At 36.5% G+C, this 17,491-nt stretch overlaps 1 protein-coding gene across 10 annotated transcripts in view; it reads left to right on the top strand.

Moving 5' to 3' along the window:
* ptprub (protein tyrosine phosphatase receptor type Ub) overlaps window positions 1-15,895 on the top strand; it is a 261,558-nt gene extending 245,663 nt beyond the window's left edge. For 8 of the 10 annotated variants that reach the window (XM_067405445.1, XM_067405448.1, XM_067405446.1 and 5 more), the window contains 5 exons: window positions 389-703; window positions 2,517-2,642; window positions 7,314-7,471; window positions 11,007-11,142; window positions 12,908-15,895. In XM_067405445.1, coding sequence (XP_067261546.1) covers window positions 389-703; window positions 2,517-2,642; window positions 7,314-7,471; window positions 11,007-11,142; window positions 12,908-12,970 — 798 coding nt within the window. In that variant the 3' untranslated portion in view covers window positions 12,971-15,895. The remainder of the gene's footprint in view (window positions 1-388; window positions 704-2,516; window positions 2,643-7,313; window positions 7,472-11,006; window positions 11,143-12,907) is intronic. The other 2 variants (XM_067405447.1, XM_067405454.1) reach the window with 1 other exon arrangement.
* The last annotated feature ends 1,596 nt before the right edge of the window (window positions 15,896-17,491 follow it).

The following is a 17,491-nucleotide window of genomic DNA, read 5'->3' on the forward strand; positions in this document are numbered from 1 at the left end:
TTTTAGTTTTAGTTTTTTTTTTACTATTTCTATTATGTCAGTGTTTTAGTAATTTTAGTACTTCAACTTATTTTATTTCAATTAGTTGCCAAGAGCAACATTTCTAATTTTCATAAGTTTTTCATCTGATATTTATATTGTATTTTATGTAGCTTTATTTCAATAACAAAACCTATTTTTAATAGTTTTAGTTTTAGTTCACAATAACAACACTGATTTAAAATGTCTTTCTAAACTTTTTGATGTCATATAGATGCATCATCACAATAATAAACCCACTGACCACAAAGTTGTTAATGATGTCTCGAGCACAGGAAAAAAAAAAAGAAAAGAAAAAAACATTGCAAAGCTTAATTCATCCTCAAATTCCGTTTCTTTTTCCCCTCAGACGCTTAACTCTGTGACACCTCATCTGGACGTTGAGGAGTGCAGCATCGCTTTGTTACCACGAAACCGCGAGAAGAACCGCAGCATGGACGTTCTCCCTCCTGACAGGGCCCTCGCTTTCCTGGTGACCACTGAGGGCGAGAGTAACAACTACATTAATGCAGCACTGATGGATAGTTTCCACCGGCCTGCTGCTTTCATCGTAACCCCCCACCCGCTACCCGGCACGACCTCTGACTTCTGGAGGCTGGTGTTTGACTACGGCTGCACCTCCGTAGTCATGCTGAATCAGCTGAACCAATCCAACTCTGCCTGGGTAAGCGAAAGCATCCGCACAGCCACCAGAAGTTCCACTACAGTACCCAAGAGGACTTTGGGGGGGTTTTCTTCAAAAATACATCTTTATCTGTTGCCTTTTTGCATTCACATCATCGCACGTCCTTTGAAGTCGTTTAAGCTATTTTGTCCCCAGCTTCTCTTAATCTCCCTGTGAAATGTTATATATTCATAAGCCTATAGTCAAGTCTCATTTACATACAGCTTCCCTTTGAGTTTGCGGAATGGCGTTCCGGTGCTCTTCTTGATCACGGCTCTCTGAAAACCCTGACGTGCGCTAACATGCCGGCAGTTACTCAGTGTCACTCTCGCAGTCGATCTGTTCGTTTTTCTCTCTGTGGTGGATTAACGTCTCTCCCTCTTCTTCATTCGCATGATTGCTCTCTGCAGTCCATAAGTATTAATATTTATCACCTCACTTGCCTCGCTGTCATTAATGTTCTTCCTCTTTCTTGCCTGTTCTCACTGTCTCCGCCTGTTTAATTTCAGCTCAGTTCAGTTTAGTAAGGCTGCAGAGTTTCGTATGTATGGATGTTGAATTTCAAGGCTGCAGTTTATTCTAAATACAGTGGAGTCAAAATATTGATTTAGATTTGAATGATAAAAATTGAATGATTTTATCTATCACATTCTTAAGGCCAAAGTATACTTTGGTTTTTATGTGTACGTGGAATTTTATCATCAGAATAGTAAGCGCAAGTCGCACATGTGCATTGAATTTGTTTTGCACCAGTCAGTTGTTCCACAAGGTGGCAACACTGTCCCGGGCTGCCGTTTCACAGTCCAAAATTAAACTAAAGAGACGGAACAACAACAACAAAATACCAGAGACTGCAACAACAACAAATATGAGATTATGAGATACCCACAACTTTAGTTTAGAAGACCTTTTTATCGTTCATAACTTCTGGAGAGAAATAGCGAAGACAGATGAAACTTTCTAGAATGCATGTGTCGACCGCCTGTGTTCCGGCGAATTCTATCAAACGGAGTATACTTTGAAAGGCGTTCAACAGCTATACTGTAAAATATACTGTAAACTTCTTCCTTTCAGAAGCCTTTTCTTCCTTAACCACAGAAGACTTTTTTCCCATTCAGAACCCATTTGCTCTAGAATTTGTTGCATTTCTATATTCCTTCAGAATCCCACTCCTGTGTAAACCCTTTTCCCTCCAGAACCCTTTTCTTCCTTAATCCCATTCCTTCTAAAAACCAGTTTTCATCCTAACACAATTTCCCTCTGGAACCTCTCCCTCCACAACCCTTATTCTTCTAAAACAGGGGTGTCCAAACTCAGTCCTGGAGGGCCACTGTCCTGCAGAGTTTAACTCTAACTTTTCTCAACACACCTGTGTGGAAAGTTCTAGTACGCCTTGATTAGCTGGTTCAGGTGTGTGTGATCGGGGTTGCAGCTAAACTCTGCAGGACAGTGGCCCTCCAGGAGCAGGATTGGACACCCCTGTTCTAAAACAACATTCCATCTAGAACTCTTTTTTTCCATTTTAGAATCCTGTTCCCTCCAGCACCCATTTCTCTCTAGAATCCCTTTTTCCCTCCAGAACCCATTGTCTTTTCTTTATTATTCTCTCTTTTTACTGTAAACATTCCATAAAGCGTGAAAATGATTAAAACAGCTTTGTGAAAGAAACTTGACCTTGAATAATCCATCCAGAAATAATCAAGAACTTGAACGTATAATGCCAAATTATGGCTTCTAAACACTTTTTTTTTTTTTGTATATTTGTCTTCCTTATTTATTTATTCCCTCTCTTTCTCCTTCTGTCTTTCTCCAGCCTTGTGTGCAGTACTGGCCTGAACCAGGTCTTCAACAGTATGGTCCTATGCAAGTGGAGTTTCTGTCCATGTCTGCAGATGAGGACATCATCACCCGGCTTTTCCGGGTCAAAAATGTGACGAGAGTGAGTTCCATCAATTATCATTTAATCTCTTCCATATAAATGTTTCTCATATTTCCCCAGTACATTGTAACCCTAGCACCCTAATATATTCTTACGTTAATAGAAAGTTAATCACTTAATCGTCATTTTACTCACTTCAGAAAATTGTGTTAATTGAGCAATTATGCAAAATTACACTACAGGAGCATATACAAATAAATTTTACTGACTTGATCCTTTTGGGCCTCTAAAGGTACACATGAGGTAAAAAGTCATCCAGCTGTGCCAATGAGCCTCTTAATTTTCTTTCTAAAAGTACATAGTACATTCCAAGTAATTTCCTTGGAGAATTCCTTGCATTACCACCCCAGGGCTTTAATGATATTCTGCGATAATACATTTTTCATACCTTGGAACAAGTTGATCATTATGTTGTGCCATTTAACTGTCAGCTTAATTCCTTAAGTTTAAAAAGTATGGAAATTGAGATTTTTATGTAAGCTTTGAAAGCACTTTGAGGCCTTTTATATTACTCTTTTGGCCATTACGCCATGTTACATTCAGATCACGGTTTAATTGACTACGAGATAAAGTGGTATAATAAATAGGGTTTGTCAGTCCAATATTTTTTGTCAGCCAAAGCTACAAGAGCAATTAAAGAACAGAGGAAAAGCTATTTCAAAATATCCATTTTCATACCATCAACACATGACACTTCATATGGCGCCACTTTCGCAGGCAAGGACAGATGCCGAAATAAGTTTCCATAAGCCTGCAGATATGAAATATACATTAATGAGCATGCCACAGAAGGTCATTTTTACCACTTTCAATTTGCCCCAGCTTGTCATTATTGTAAGGGCTAATTTTGTTCTGTTTTGCTCTGCGAATGTTTGATGGCAGTGCTCTTTGCCTAATAGACATCTGCAGTTTTCTCACTGCTCAATGTACTTTTGACAGATGTGACAGTGTTTTAATGCTTTGGCATGCAGCGCATCTGTGGAACATTAGAAACTAAGGTGATTGAGTGGGGGGAAGGAATTTTCAGCGCTACAGAGAGAATTATGGGTGTGTGTGGATGGGATGCTTGTGATTGTGGGCGCGTGTGTTATTCAAATGTGACATCTCTATTACTTAGACTGTGTGCTGGTGAATGTTAGTGTGACTGCTTCTGCTTTAAACGGTGTGCTCTTTCTATGGTGTTCACATGTTCGTTTATAATAAGACTTTTTTTGAAGTGGCAGCCACCACGGGTTGTGATTATCCAGGAAATCTTACATAATGATCAAATTAAATCTTCCATATTAATTTAATCTTCCATATTATGTGTAATGATGCGCCTGGCTTATTGTAATGGTTGATCAAACAATGAATAAAAACAAGACATGGTTTGTAGACTGATGTACATCAGGGTAAAAGATATCAGAATACAGAGGTAGAGGAACGTTTTCTAAACCTAAAGGATATCTATTTCTTTTTCATGGCTATTTAACAGAGAATGTTAAATTGTCCACTTTGGGGACTAAAAAGTAATGTATGTAGAACATTGTGGGAACCTAAATTTGTTAAAATTGCTGGTTTGTTATTATTTTTTTATACATGTGTGTATTTTATATATATATATATATATATATATATATAATATGTATGTGTGTAAGCAATAAGGTACGATACAGCTGTGCTGTATCATAAATAAGTCACGACTGAATGCCGTTGCCTCCAACCCCTTCACCCTTGACTTACTCATGATACAGCACCAGCCTTGAGTACCTTATTGCTTTTATAAAACGGTTACCACACAGTACAAATATTAAAGCCAAAAAATTATGTATCAGTGCAACTTTCATGAAGTAAAATCATTAAAAACCTTTTATATTAAAAAGATTGAATTGTTGTGAACACAGAACAAGAACAAAACTGACAAATGCTTTGACTAGTGCTGTCAGTCACGGGAAAACCCCTTAACTGTTAAAAGGACAAGATAATACATCGGATATTTAAACACATTTTTTATTATGAACATAGGACTGACCTGAAGGTAAATGCTCAATCGATCTCTTTCTCACAGTACTCTTCTACATAATACAGTAGGCTTCAATGAACAATAATTTGAGAACAGTTTATGTTGCTAAGAGTGGTTGCTAATGGCAGGGGCATAGCAACCGGGGGGGATGGGGGGGACACGTCCCCCGCACTTTAAGAAACAGGTGATTCTGACCCCTGCTATTTTTTATTTTTTTGGATCCAGCGTGAATATTTCCGGCACCGGCAGTGTTCTCTGATTTGTTACTTAGATTTGAGTGAACTAACATTCAGCCAATCACAGAGCGAATAATCTCTTGGGCGCGTCTGCTATGAGCTTCAAATCTCTTGTTGCTGTTGTGAGTTTTCGTTAGTTCATTCACTTTGCTATTAGGCCGTCTGGGATAAAATGCACCCCAGAAAAAAGCAAAGGACGATTACATCCTTTTTTCAAACACACACTGTAAGTATGTTACAGTATGTCGCGATGACACGAATCACGCGATAAAGTTTTCATGTTATGATTTAAACTAACTGTTACTGTAACGTCAAAAGACAACAGAACCCGTATGGACCTCGTCACGTCGCACCGGATTCAGTGTGTTAAATGCTCTCCTACTTGTCGTTTTGTATAAAAGCGTCTGCTAAATGAGACGTAACAAATTATTGGTTTCTTCTGTCTTTTGTTGCCTACGTGCTGCTCGCGGAGTAGAATTATCCTTTCACAATAAATCAAAATTGTTTTGCACCGAATATCTTAAAATACTTTATCAAATTTAAAATATATATATTTTTATACTTTATGTAAATATTCTACTTTATGTCCTAACTGGTCTGTAGGAAAGGCAGGCTGTGACGTCACTGACGGAGAGAGAGGGGACAGTTGCTCAACCTCTCCAGAATGTGTACAGGTGCGATTTGTATAAAAAGAGCAGATTGACTATTTTAAGGCAGTGTTTTCTTAATTGGAACTGCTTGCCAAAATTTTAAGGAATTACACATCAATTTAATTCCTTAAAACAAAAGATCAACCATCAATCACCTTTATTTAGTGCTTTTAATAATACAGATTGTGTCAAAGCACTGAACAGTATCAAATAGGAGAATAGAGTAATTTATAATGACAAGATTAAACACTGAATTTCCAGTTTAAGGCATTTTATTATTGAATGCAGAGACGTCATTGTCTAGGTCAGCTCAGTTTAAATAGGATCTGTGTAATCAAATCAACGATAATCGCTAGAAAAAAAAGATAACATTTTCTATTTTATGTTGAAACTGTTAAATAAAATTAGTTTTATGTATAAAGGCTGTGTGTTCCAATAGTGTTAACTACTGTATTAATTAATCTATAATTATAATTATAATTATATTAATTAATGTATATTAATGTATAATTCAGTTTGGAAGTTTTGATTAAAAATCTCACTTCGATCTTGAAAATATTAAAAACTTGTAAATACATTGATTTAGGTTCTATTGATATATTTTCATAAAATGTATGCTGTATAAAATTACTGTAGATGTAATCTGTATACTCATTTAACACAACTATTAAGAAGTAAGAAAAGTTATTCTTCAAATGTAGTGTAACTGAAATATTTTAAATATCATAAAATATCTTTATCTAAATAAAGTATAGATGGTCTCACATTGGTCTCAAAGTCCTGCAGTATATTTTAAAATTTTGAGGATGATTTCACAAAAATACGTTCCTGTAAGCTATCACGGCATGTTCCCAAAATTGCCACTAGGGTGCTGTAAAATGCCAATCGGTATTCTATTTAGAATTTATTATTATGAATATCAGCTTTGGGTCACATCACCATACAGCTGTCCCCCCCACTTTTAAAATGGCTGCTACGCCCCTGGCTAATGGTGTTGTGTAGTGATACACAGAACCGTTGGGTGAAGCGGTCATAGCCGTGTTTTATTGTGAATAAAACACAGCTATTGACCAATCAGAATCAAGGAAAGAAACTAACCGTTATATATCTCTTAGGTCTTTGACGCAAATTGACGCACATTTAATTACAATACATGCAACAACTAATTCCACCATGTGTCTAAAAGTCACCATATTCTTATTGAACACAGAGACTCAATGAGATGTGTAAAACTCACTGAAACTCAATGAGATTCAATGAAGGCGATGCGTAAAACAGCTTGAATTGTCTTTAAAAGTCCTTTAATTTGGATATAACTTAATAATATTTCTTAATTTATCCTAATTTAACTTCTGGCATCTATGTACGTCCTATCAATTGTTTACAAATTGGAAGAACATTTGGACAGAAAAATCATTATGTCAGACTTGTTAAAAATATGCGTGTTGCTTAGCCATGGTCAGTGCACTCACTTCCTCCCAGCAACCCTCAAGGCAGTTTTGGGGTGTGCCTCAGGGCTCTATATTAATTCCACCTGAGTTTTAAGCCAAAGTCGGCATGTGTCAGGGCCAGCCTTATAGTGTTTCTTCCCCACCCGAGTGAAACTCTTTCCCAGCAGACTCATTCATCACAACCTAAACACTGCTGACTTGGCACTGCTGAGACCTCAGCATGGAGAACAGTCTCACGCTACTGTACACATCCATAAACAAGCCCAAATGCACAGCTGGCAATGCATTACTGATTGTGACCTTTCCTTTTCCCCCATCTCATCCATGCAAAGCTGCAGGAGGGTCAGCTGGTTGTGTGCCAGTTCCAGTTCCTGCGCTGGTCAGCGTATCGTGACGTGCCTGACTCCAAAAAAGCCTTCCTCAACCTGCTGGCCAGCGTACAGAAGTGGCAGAGGGAGTGTGGGGAAGGTCGTACGGTGGTCCACTGCCTGTGAGTACTATGCTGACATGTTCCACACAATCCCAACTCAACTAAATTATGTTTTTATTGATTTATATATAAAACATCTGATATATATATATATATATATATATATATATATATATATATATATATATATATATATATATATATATATATATATATATATATATAATGCCTGGCTCTTAAGTGTTTTCAATAGATTTGTTGTAGTCTTATTAGCTGAAGTTAAATTAGTTCAGTTCCGTTATAAATGTATTTAATCAAACATGTACTTTTTTTCTGGTGGACAACAAGAAACTTCCATTGTGTCTGATTTGGTCTGAATTTCTGTACATTCACTTAATGCCAGTGAATATTATTCATAGTCTTAATACAAATAGATTAAGTAAGCTTTCATTTTGCTGATTAAAATTGCATCCAATTAAATTAGGTTGTGACAGAGTGATCTTGAATTTTGTTCCACAGCACTAGCTGATTTTAATTAGCTAAACTATACAAACAATTGCTCTTTTGGAGTGTAGTCTAATATTTCTTTGAGAGTGTTTTGGTTTGACTGTTGTTTGGCATTCTGTCCATTGATTTCTGCAGAACATTAGTACACAAATGCAACTGTATATATTGTGATGTGTTATAATAAGCTTTATGTACTGCTAATCAGATACAGACAAATGATACAACAAAAAACATCAAATCAGCTTAATGATGGGATCCTGCTGTGTTCAGTTACATCTTTTACTTCTGCCGTGTGTTCTCTGCAGTGTCATTGATTGATGTTCCCCAAGCCAGTGAAGCATAAAGATTTATTTATTTTTTTCTGCTTGTACAGTGAGATGTATGTCTAGTCTAGCAGGTGCACCGGCGCTCTTCATCAGTAATACAGGTAGTAGAATATCCATGAGCCAGTGTGTTTTAAATCTTTGTCTTTGAAGTTCTTTTGAATTGAAGTACTGCTTTTCAATTCATTAGTATGAATGTAAAGTGAATTGGATACAGGAAGTTCAATTTGACCTGAAATTGGAACTATAGGAATTCACTGAATTCTCAAGTTCAAAGGTTTGGGGTAAAAAGAAAATATATATACTTTTATTTAGCAAGGACACATTGAATTGATCAAAACTGACAGTAAAGACATTAATAATGTTACAAAAAATTCTGTTTTATATAAATGCTGTTCTTTTGAACTTTCTATTCATCAAAGTATCCTGACAAAAAAATGTATTATGGCCTCCACAAAAACATATGCATATGAACTTTGTTGAGCACCAAATCAGCATAATTAGAATAATTTCTAATAAATTGTATATAAAAAGAATAAAGGATCGTGTGACACTGAATACTGGAGTAATAACTTTTTTGCTTTATCATCACAGAAATAAATTACATTTTAAAATACTGTATATTAAAATAGAATAGTTATTTTAAATTGCATTAACATTTCACAAAATTATTTTTTACTGTATTTTTGATCAAATAATTGCAGTCTTGATGAGCATGAGGCTTCTTTCAAAAACATTTCAAAAATTAACAGACCCCAAAATTTTGAATAGTAATCTATATAAATTTGATTCAATAAAAGTCATTTTAGTTCAAATGAATGGTGCCTTATAATATTAATCTAAAATAGTCAAAAGAAATTATAAGCTAAATCAAATATAGGAGAATAAAAGGGAAAGATAAAAGCATTGTAATAACACTGAAGAGCAGAAATAAATGAACTAATCAAAGAGCACTCATACTGTATGACAAAAAATAAGAAACAAAGGGCTTTATATGAGAGAACATTTTGTTATTTTTCTTTATTTAAATGTTCCTAATCTGAACATTTCACATAAACTGTATTTTTTTTTTGCTCACAGATAACATGTTAAAGGATTAATTCACTTCTGAGTGAAAATTTTCTAATAATTTAGTCACCCCCATGTCATCCAAGATGTTTATGTCTTTCTTTCTTCATTTGAAAAGAAACTTCAGTTTTCTGAGGAAAACATTCTCCATATAGTGGACTTCAGTGGGGTTCACCGGTGCAAGGTCCAAATTGCAGTTTCAGTGCAGCTTCAAAGGGCTCTACATGATCCCAGGTGAGGAATAAGGATAAGGATTTCTAGTGAAACGATCGGTCATTTAAAAAAAAAAAAGTATACTTTTTAACCATAAATGCTCGTCTTGCACTGCTCTGCGATGCCCCACGCATTACATTGAAAAGTCACACGTGACGTAGGCGGAAATACCGTGGTAGGGTGAAAAACGTAAAAATCTTCCAATATTGTTGTTTTACCTTTTTTTGTAAAGAGTGTTTGGCTTAATCTTTGCACGTCTGCTTTGTAGACACTGGATTGGTACTTCCACCTACGTCATGCATGCGGATTGCAGAGCTAGTGCAAGACAAGCACTTGTGGTTAAAATGTATATACATTTTTTTATTTTTATTTTTTTAAATGACTGATCATTTTGTTTGATATAAGACTCTTATTCCTTGTCTGGGATCGCGTAGAGCACTTTGAAGCGATTTAGACCTTCTACCCAGCGAACCCCACTGAAGTCCATTATATGGAGAAGATTCCTTGAATATTTTCATCAAAAACCTTAATTTCTTTTCAACTGAAGAAAGAAAGATATAAACAATCTTGGATGACATGGGGGTGACTAAATTATCAGGAGGTTTTCATTCAGAAGTGAACTAATCCTTTAAAGGGCATTTCATAAGAGCGCGTGGACTGTCCATCAGGTCACGTTCTGGCCTTGCGTATTGTTGAATTGTCAGCTCCCCGCAGTGGCCCGTGCGATGGCCCGTTGTGCCCTTGAACAGCACACTTAATCCTTGTCTTCACAGTGTTATCTGTGTCTCATGTGACCCCATCTATGTTTGCCAGCGAGTCAGATAAGAGATAATTATATGCAAAATACTGAATTCCTGTGTACCTTCACAAACAAATCATGAACAATATCCTGATGTGAACAATTAAACACACAAGGACTCATAGCCAGACTCAATGATCTTAGCCTAGGTGTTAACATTGTCATTATCCTTTTAACCACACACTCCACTTCCCCCACGTCTCTGTCTCCCCTCTTGTCCGCCGAGCCGTCTCATCTGGAACCCCAGGCACGAATTCCCTTCCCATCGCCGCCCAGAAGCACATCACTCAAAACTGTCACACGGTGTTACCAACCACAGGCAGAGAGAAGAGATTATGGAGATGAAATCAATTATGCTTTAATACAGAACAGCGCAGGCCTTTCTCCACGCTAAATCCAGAGCTGCCAAAGCACTGACTGCGATTGATTATCTCAGCATTGCCTCATCTAGCTGCCGCTGTCGTGCCATACGCATACACAGCAGAAGACCTCGGCGGATCTTCAGAAAGCTCTTTGTATGCCTCGTGTGCAGGCTGGTTTCATATTAACTGGATGTTTGAAATTTCTGTTGTAGACTGAATATCAGTATGCAGCACAAGACAGATCTTTTTCTCCACTGTCTTCAATGTCTGTCTCTCTTCTTTGCTCATGACAGCCGGGTTTTGTTGTATTCGTGTATGTCTAGGAATGGCGGTGGCCGCAGCGGAATGTACTGTGCCAGCAACATCCTGATGGAGATGATCCAATACCAGAACATGGTGGACGTCTTCTATGCCGTCAAGACCCTTCGTAACGCTAAGCCCAATATGGTGGAGACACTGGTAGGTACAAAAGTTCAGAAAGTATATGTCTTTCAAATAAATACCCAAATGCTAAAAGCGTCAGTTGATCAGGGCCTTTCTAGAAAGTTCACATGCCATTCACAGTCTTGTCATTGGTGTTACTTTTTCCCAGATCCCCTTTGAGTAGGCTTTACTATAGAGCAGGGGTTTTCAAAATTTTAGATGCCAAAGATCCCCAAATATGATGATTCTCTTGTGAGGAACCCTCTAACTAAAATATCAAAGGGTTAGCTGAAAGGGTTAGTTCACCCAAAAATGAAAATTCTGTAATTAATTACTCACCATCATTTTGTTCCAAACCTGTAAGACCTTCATTCATCTTCAGAACACAAATTGAGATATTTTTCATAAAATCCAAGAGCTTTCTCACCCTCCATAGACTGCAATGTAATTATCACTTTCAAAGCTCAGAAAGGTAGTAAAGACATTGTTAAAACAGAACAGTTGTTCAACATTACTTTTTGTGTGCAAAAAAAAGAAAGAAAAAAATCTTTATTCAACAATCAACAATTTCTTCTCTTCTGTCTTAGTCTTTGACGCTGTTCATGTGAGCACCACGACACATGTGCCGGCCAATACTGAGCCTGCATTCTGATGTATAACCCGGAAGCGCTGCACTGTGTTTACAACGTGAACAGCGTCAGAGACTGACACTGAAGAGAAGATATTGTTAAATAAAGTGTTTTGTTTGTTTTTTGGCGTATAAAAAGTATTCTCGACGCTTCATCACATTAATGTTGACCAAAAGTAGTCACATGGACTATTTTAACGAGGCCTTTAATACCTCTAATTCTGGGCCTTGAAAGTGGTAATTACATTGCAGTATGGTGGTTAAGAAAGCCCTCTGATTATATCAAAAATATCTTAATTTGTGTTCCGAAGAACGAAGGTCTTGTGGCTTTGGAACTACATGAGGGTGTGTAATTAATGACAGAAATTGAATTTTGGGTGAACTAACCCTTTAATTTTCACATATAAACACTTGAAAAGAAATATTAAATGTGATATTTAGAAGGCAACAAAATTGTCATGGTTTTCTTAATTAAATTAGTTTGCTTTTGTATTGTCATTGTATTAAAGCAAAAAAATTTAAATATTGTTTTTTCCCCCCAAAAAAACATGAAGATACAATAAAATAATAATGGATTCTGTCCAGTTTTTAAAAAAGCAGAATGAAATAATGTAAAATTTGCTGAATGTTAATGTAAAAAAAAATCACTATTAAACATATTTTATTAATACCTTAAGTGTAAATGTAATCCCACAGCTCTAAAAATAGATTGTAATTTTCCGTGTGGTTTGTACACTACAATTCAAAAGTATTAGTAAGATTTAAAAAAAAATAAAAATAAAATAATTATTATTCAGCATGAATGCATTCAATTTATAATGTTACAAACATGTTTTATTTCAAATAAATGCTGTTTATTTTTGAACATTCTATTAATTAAAAAGTTCAGGAAAAGAAAAATGTAGTATGACGTCCACAAAAATATTAAGCAGCACAATGGTTTTCAATATTGATAAGAAGAAGAAATGTTTCTTAAACACCAAATTATCAAATTGTAATAATGTTCCACAATACTTTTATTGATCAAATAAATGTTGCCTTGCTAAGCATAAGACATTTGTTGCAAAAACATAGAAAAATATTACCGACCCTAAACTTTTGAGCTGTAGTGTATACATAGATATGGAAGTGAATTATTGCACTAATTCTGTCATTTCTCTGTGTGTGATGCAGGAGCAGTATCGTTTCTGTTATGAGCTGGTTCTGGAGTATTTGGACTGCTTAGAGGTCAGATAGCGGAATTCCCCCCCCAACCCCCCCATGCTGACCTCACTGCATGGAGCAGGACCACCGGCAGGCTCACTCTACACCCCCACATCCCCCTCTTCTTCCCATCTTTCTGTCGTCTTACCCAGATCAAAAAGCAGAAGGAAGAAAACAGGACAAAAAAAAATGAAGAGTTCTCTGCCTTTTTTTACCCCAAACATCTAAATTTGTTATATCCCTTTGTGTCATGGCTGTTTTTTCGGTATGGGATTTTTTCAGCAGATTTTCCTCAAAGCTGTGAGCAATTCCAGAGCCTGGCTTGGTGCGGTGTGGTTGGTTTACCTCTGCTCGCAGAGATAGTGGGCTGTTTCTAAAAAAAGCGGCTTTTTTTTACACCTGCCTGTTTCTCTCTGGCTGGCTGGACTGAAGAGCTGAAATAAACATCACTTGGAGAAGATCTCTTCATGTGCAGCACAGTGGAGATGAGAGTATGTACCGTGGCTCTTAAAAAAGGAGTTGGGCACCTGCCATGCCCCTTTAAAGCGGCAAAAGGACAAAACATACATGCATGCACAAACGCTGACATCCACACACACACACAGAGATTCAACCAGCAGACAGCTTTCCATCAACTGCCTATCAAGACGTCGATGCCTCTTCAACGCAAAGGACACGCTTTTTCACCAACGTTTTACACGTCTCTGAGGATTGGTTCTTGTATCGTCGGAGGCGGAGTTTATTACTATATATGGTGCCATATATGTCTCGAGAGGAGATTGACAGGAGAGTCCGGCAGCCATGTTGCCCTGCTGTGGCTTTCCTATCTTGTTGTGACTGTTGTCTTTTTTCCTCACACTTGTACATATACTTAACGTCTGCTGGAAATCCCGTACGTCTTAACGTGTAAGTCTCAAGTGCTAACAGTGGCCCTGTGTGCTTAAAGCAAAGGAAGTACATTAACAAGGGGCAGACATGATGGCATTCTAAAGCTTGCGGTGGATTACACCCTGACCTTTATCCTCTCACTCAATGGTTTTGAGAGAGCGCAGTTAATAGTCTTTTTACAACGGTGCTGCGAAACTGTGTCAGAAGTGAGGAGAAAGGGACCAAAAGGAACACTGGCAATCTTCTTCTATCCACTTGTAACTATTTATCGGACTGACTCGTGTTCTTTGAGTGGATTTGTTTAACAATTGTGCAGCTTTGAGTGTACAGCTGAATCCTGGGCTCGAGATTCTTCAAAGCACCCTTTTAAGTTAAACATTCATTTCGGTTCCGTTGCAGTTTGTGATTTTATTTGCCGTTTTTTCCTCTAAATAGCTGGGCACGTGATAGTTGATCGTCTGACCATCGAGTCTGCATTCCATGAATACGGTACTGTAGTGTCTCTTGAAGGTTTTTCAAGCATCAGAGGTACAAGTCCCATGTTAGCTAGTCTAAAGCATCAAATTTCTGTATCACTTTTTAAAATAGTGATTTGGGCCTTTTGAAACCTCAGAAATTTTAAACCATATATAGTTTTTATTTCTGTCTTATTGAGAAAGAAGTTATTTTATGATATACATATATTTTTTTGACATTTCATTGTTGTTACTACATTGTAAAATTATACAAATCTGGCTTTTAAACTTGATTTGATGTTTTGTTCCTCTAAAATTGTATCCATGTGACTTTCTGAAGGTAAAGATCAACATTTTCTAAAGTCAAAGAACCTTCTTTCACTGTCTATTGGTTGAAAAGAAAAAAAAACTATTTTTAAGAGCTTCGGGCTGTATTTTGTACCTTATTTGTGGAAGGTGCCAGACAGTTTAGAACAGACAGGCAAGATTTCAGTGATTAAACTAGTATATTTCAATGGTGATAAATACAGTTTGGTATTTTTAACTACAACAACAACAACAAAAAAAAACACAAACGCTCAGTGTATCCACATCAGTATTACGCTCACATCTCTCAAATTGTTATGACCCCAACTGTGAAATTCCCGTATCAGCAAGATGCCAAGTTAGCAAACCACAGAGGCGTTTTCCCAATGATTACATTACTCTGCATAAAGCATCTCAGATGTCAGGCTGCCCCACTGACAGCTCATGACAGCACGAGATTCCTGATGCTTTTAACATGCTAGTTAAAGGGACACCCAAAAATGAGAAGTCTGCCATTATTTACAATAATCCTCATGCTGTTCCAAACCTATATTACTTTTTTATCCGTGAAACATTTTAATGAATTTAAAATCTAATGGCTATGGGATGACATGATGATAGAATTTTCATTTTGAGGTAACCTGTTCCTATAAGGAAGCCAGAGAAAATATCGATTGATCGAAGAGGCTACAAAGACAGTGTTGTGACTTTTTTCACCAAAACCCTCCTGTGGACTTTCATGGAAAGTGCCTGGTGGAAAGTATGTGTACATATAGATGTATATTTGTGTTCTGTGAATAGTATGTGAATAAAGTTTGTTTGGCCAGATTTAACGATTTAAAAGTAACAGAAAGAGTTGAATGTACTGTTCTGTATAAGACCTATTTCCTGAATATGCCGCCAAAAGATCTGACACATGCTCAGTCAGCTGAGAATGATCTCTAAAAGCCATTCCAAAGTCGCCCCTTCAGAAGGCCCATTCAGTCACTTTAAAATCCTCCAATGATTGTTTTTTGTTTTGTTTTGTTTTTTTTACCATGCTCATTCCAAAGACATTAGCCAACTTCTAATGGTAGTCACCTATGCTAATACCGCATATCTATCCCTAGTGTCTCACTACGAGAGAGGAAGGACTTTAGCCACTCTTGACAAATGTTGAGCCAGGTCCTTGTTTTTTGTGCGTTTAGTTTGTTTATTTTTTTCCTTCCAAGTGTTTCTGTATGATACTGAATGAATTGAAAAAGAACTGTGTTTTTGACCATGTGTTTGTGGGACAGGAAGAGGACATGGAGGCATATATCTCATGGGGAACTGAGGGTTGGGGTGGGATGGGGTGTTCAAACAACAATAAAATGTTCTAAGACTGTAAATGTCTTATTGGAGCATTCATTTATTCAACCTGTTTTGTGTTTGAGTAGCTTTAATTGTAATACTGATTCAATTTGTTTACATTAGTAAATGCATTGGGTGTCAAGAAATGATGAACAATAGCATTTTTCTGCATATACATTTTTAACCATTCACATTGTATATGTTAATGTATTTTGAAGGAACATGAATTAACAATGAACAATCTTATATATTTAAACTAATCTAGATCAATAAATGCTTAAATCTTGTTCATTATTAGTTAATGAAACCTGTCATGAAACTCTAGATGGCACAGGCTGATAGGTCCTTAACTCAATCTGCTTGCAATCACGGGCACAGCTGGTTGGTTTATGTTGTATCAGTAGCCAGTGAGCTCGCTGCTCATCCTTCAAAATACTTGGTCAGCATTTGCTGTAGCAGTTGCAAGGCGCTTTCAGAAACCCTCCACCTTCCCCAGCTCCACCTGCATAGATCTGCTACAGGTGATTCATGTATGCTATATTGTAAAGCAGCAGCATGTCTTACTTGCTCACAGTAGTGTGTCGCATTTGTATTGGCAGTAGCAAGTCCCGTACTTGCTCTGCAACAGCAGAGGCATAGCAGATCTATTCCAGCAAGAACAAACATATCAACATTGTCATATCCATTACCATGCCAAACACTCAGAGAGTTGTCATGACAGAACTACTGTTTACCAATTAACCCTCATTATTTTCATTAGTTTTCAAACATTTTAAATTGAGTACATATTGTGTAAAATAAGTTCTAAATAAAATTAAATTACATTATGGAATACTCAACTCTGATTGATCAATCACAGCATTCAGTAGACATTTCTACATACTCACTGTTGACCATGGCAACGCTGTATATCTGGGCTTGGATGTAACAAGGGCTTGATTAGGTTAGCAATAATTCATTTAAATGTATTTTTTATTTTTTTTATTTTTTTTTGTGCAACAGGTTACAGGCTGCTAATTTAGGTAACTGAAACCACTGGCAATGCTTTTATTTAAACACACAACTGGCACCATCTTACATCTCATACATCTGTTGTACTGAAAATGACCTTAGAGGATTTTAGTATTAATATTACTATAATATTGTTGCAGTATGTTTCTTGTTGCTAGGCAGATTGTTGGGTACATTACAACGGTCTATTTTCTTCTTATTGTTAAGGTTAAGGTCACCCAAAAAAAAAAAAAATTCTGTCATTATTATTTACTCACCCTCAAGTAGTTCCAAACCTGTATGAATTTCTTTCTTCTGCTGAACACAAAAGATATTACAAAAAATGTCGGTAGCCAAACAGTTGATGGACCCAATTTACTTCCATAGTATGAAAAAAATAAATAAATATATATATATATATATTTATTTTTTCATATAATGTATTTATATATGTCTATATATATGTATGTATGTATATATATATATATATATATATATATATATAGTGTATGTATGTATGTATGTATGTATGGAAAATACAAAATATTCTTCAAAATATCATCTTTTGTGTTCAGCAGAAGAA

This window comes from Chanodichthys erythropterus, chromosome 2, assembly GCF_024489055.1.
Source record: "Chanodichthys erythropterus isolate Z2021 chromosome 2, ASM2448905v1, whole genome shotgun sequence".
NCBI lineage: Eukaryota > Metazoa > Chordata > Actinopteri > Cypriniformes > Xenocyprididae > Chanodichthys > Chanodichthys erythropterus.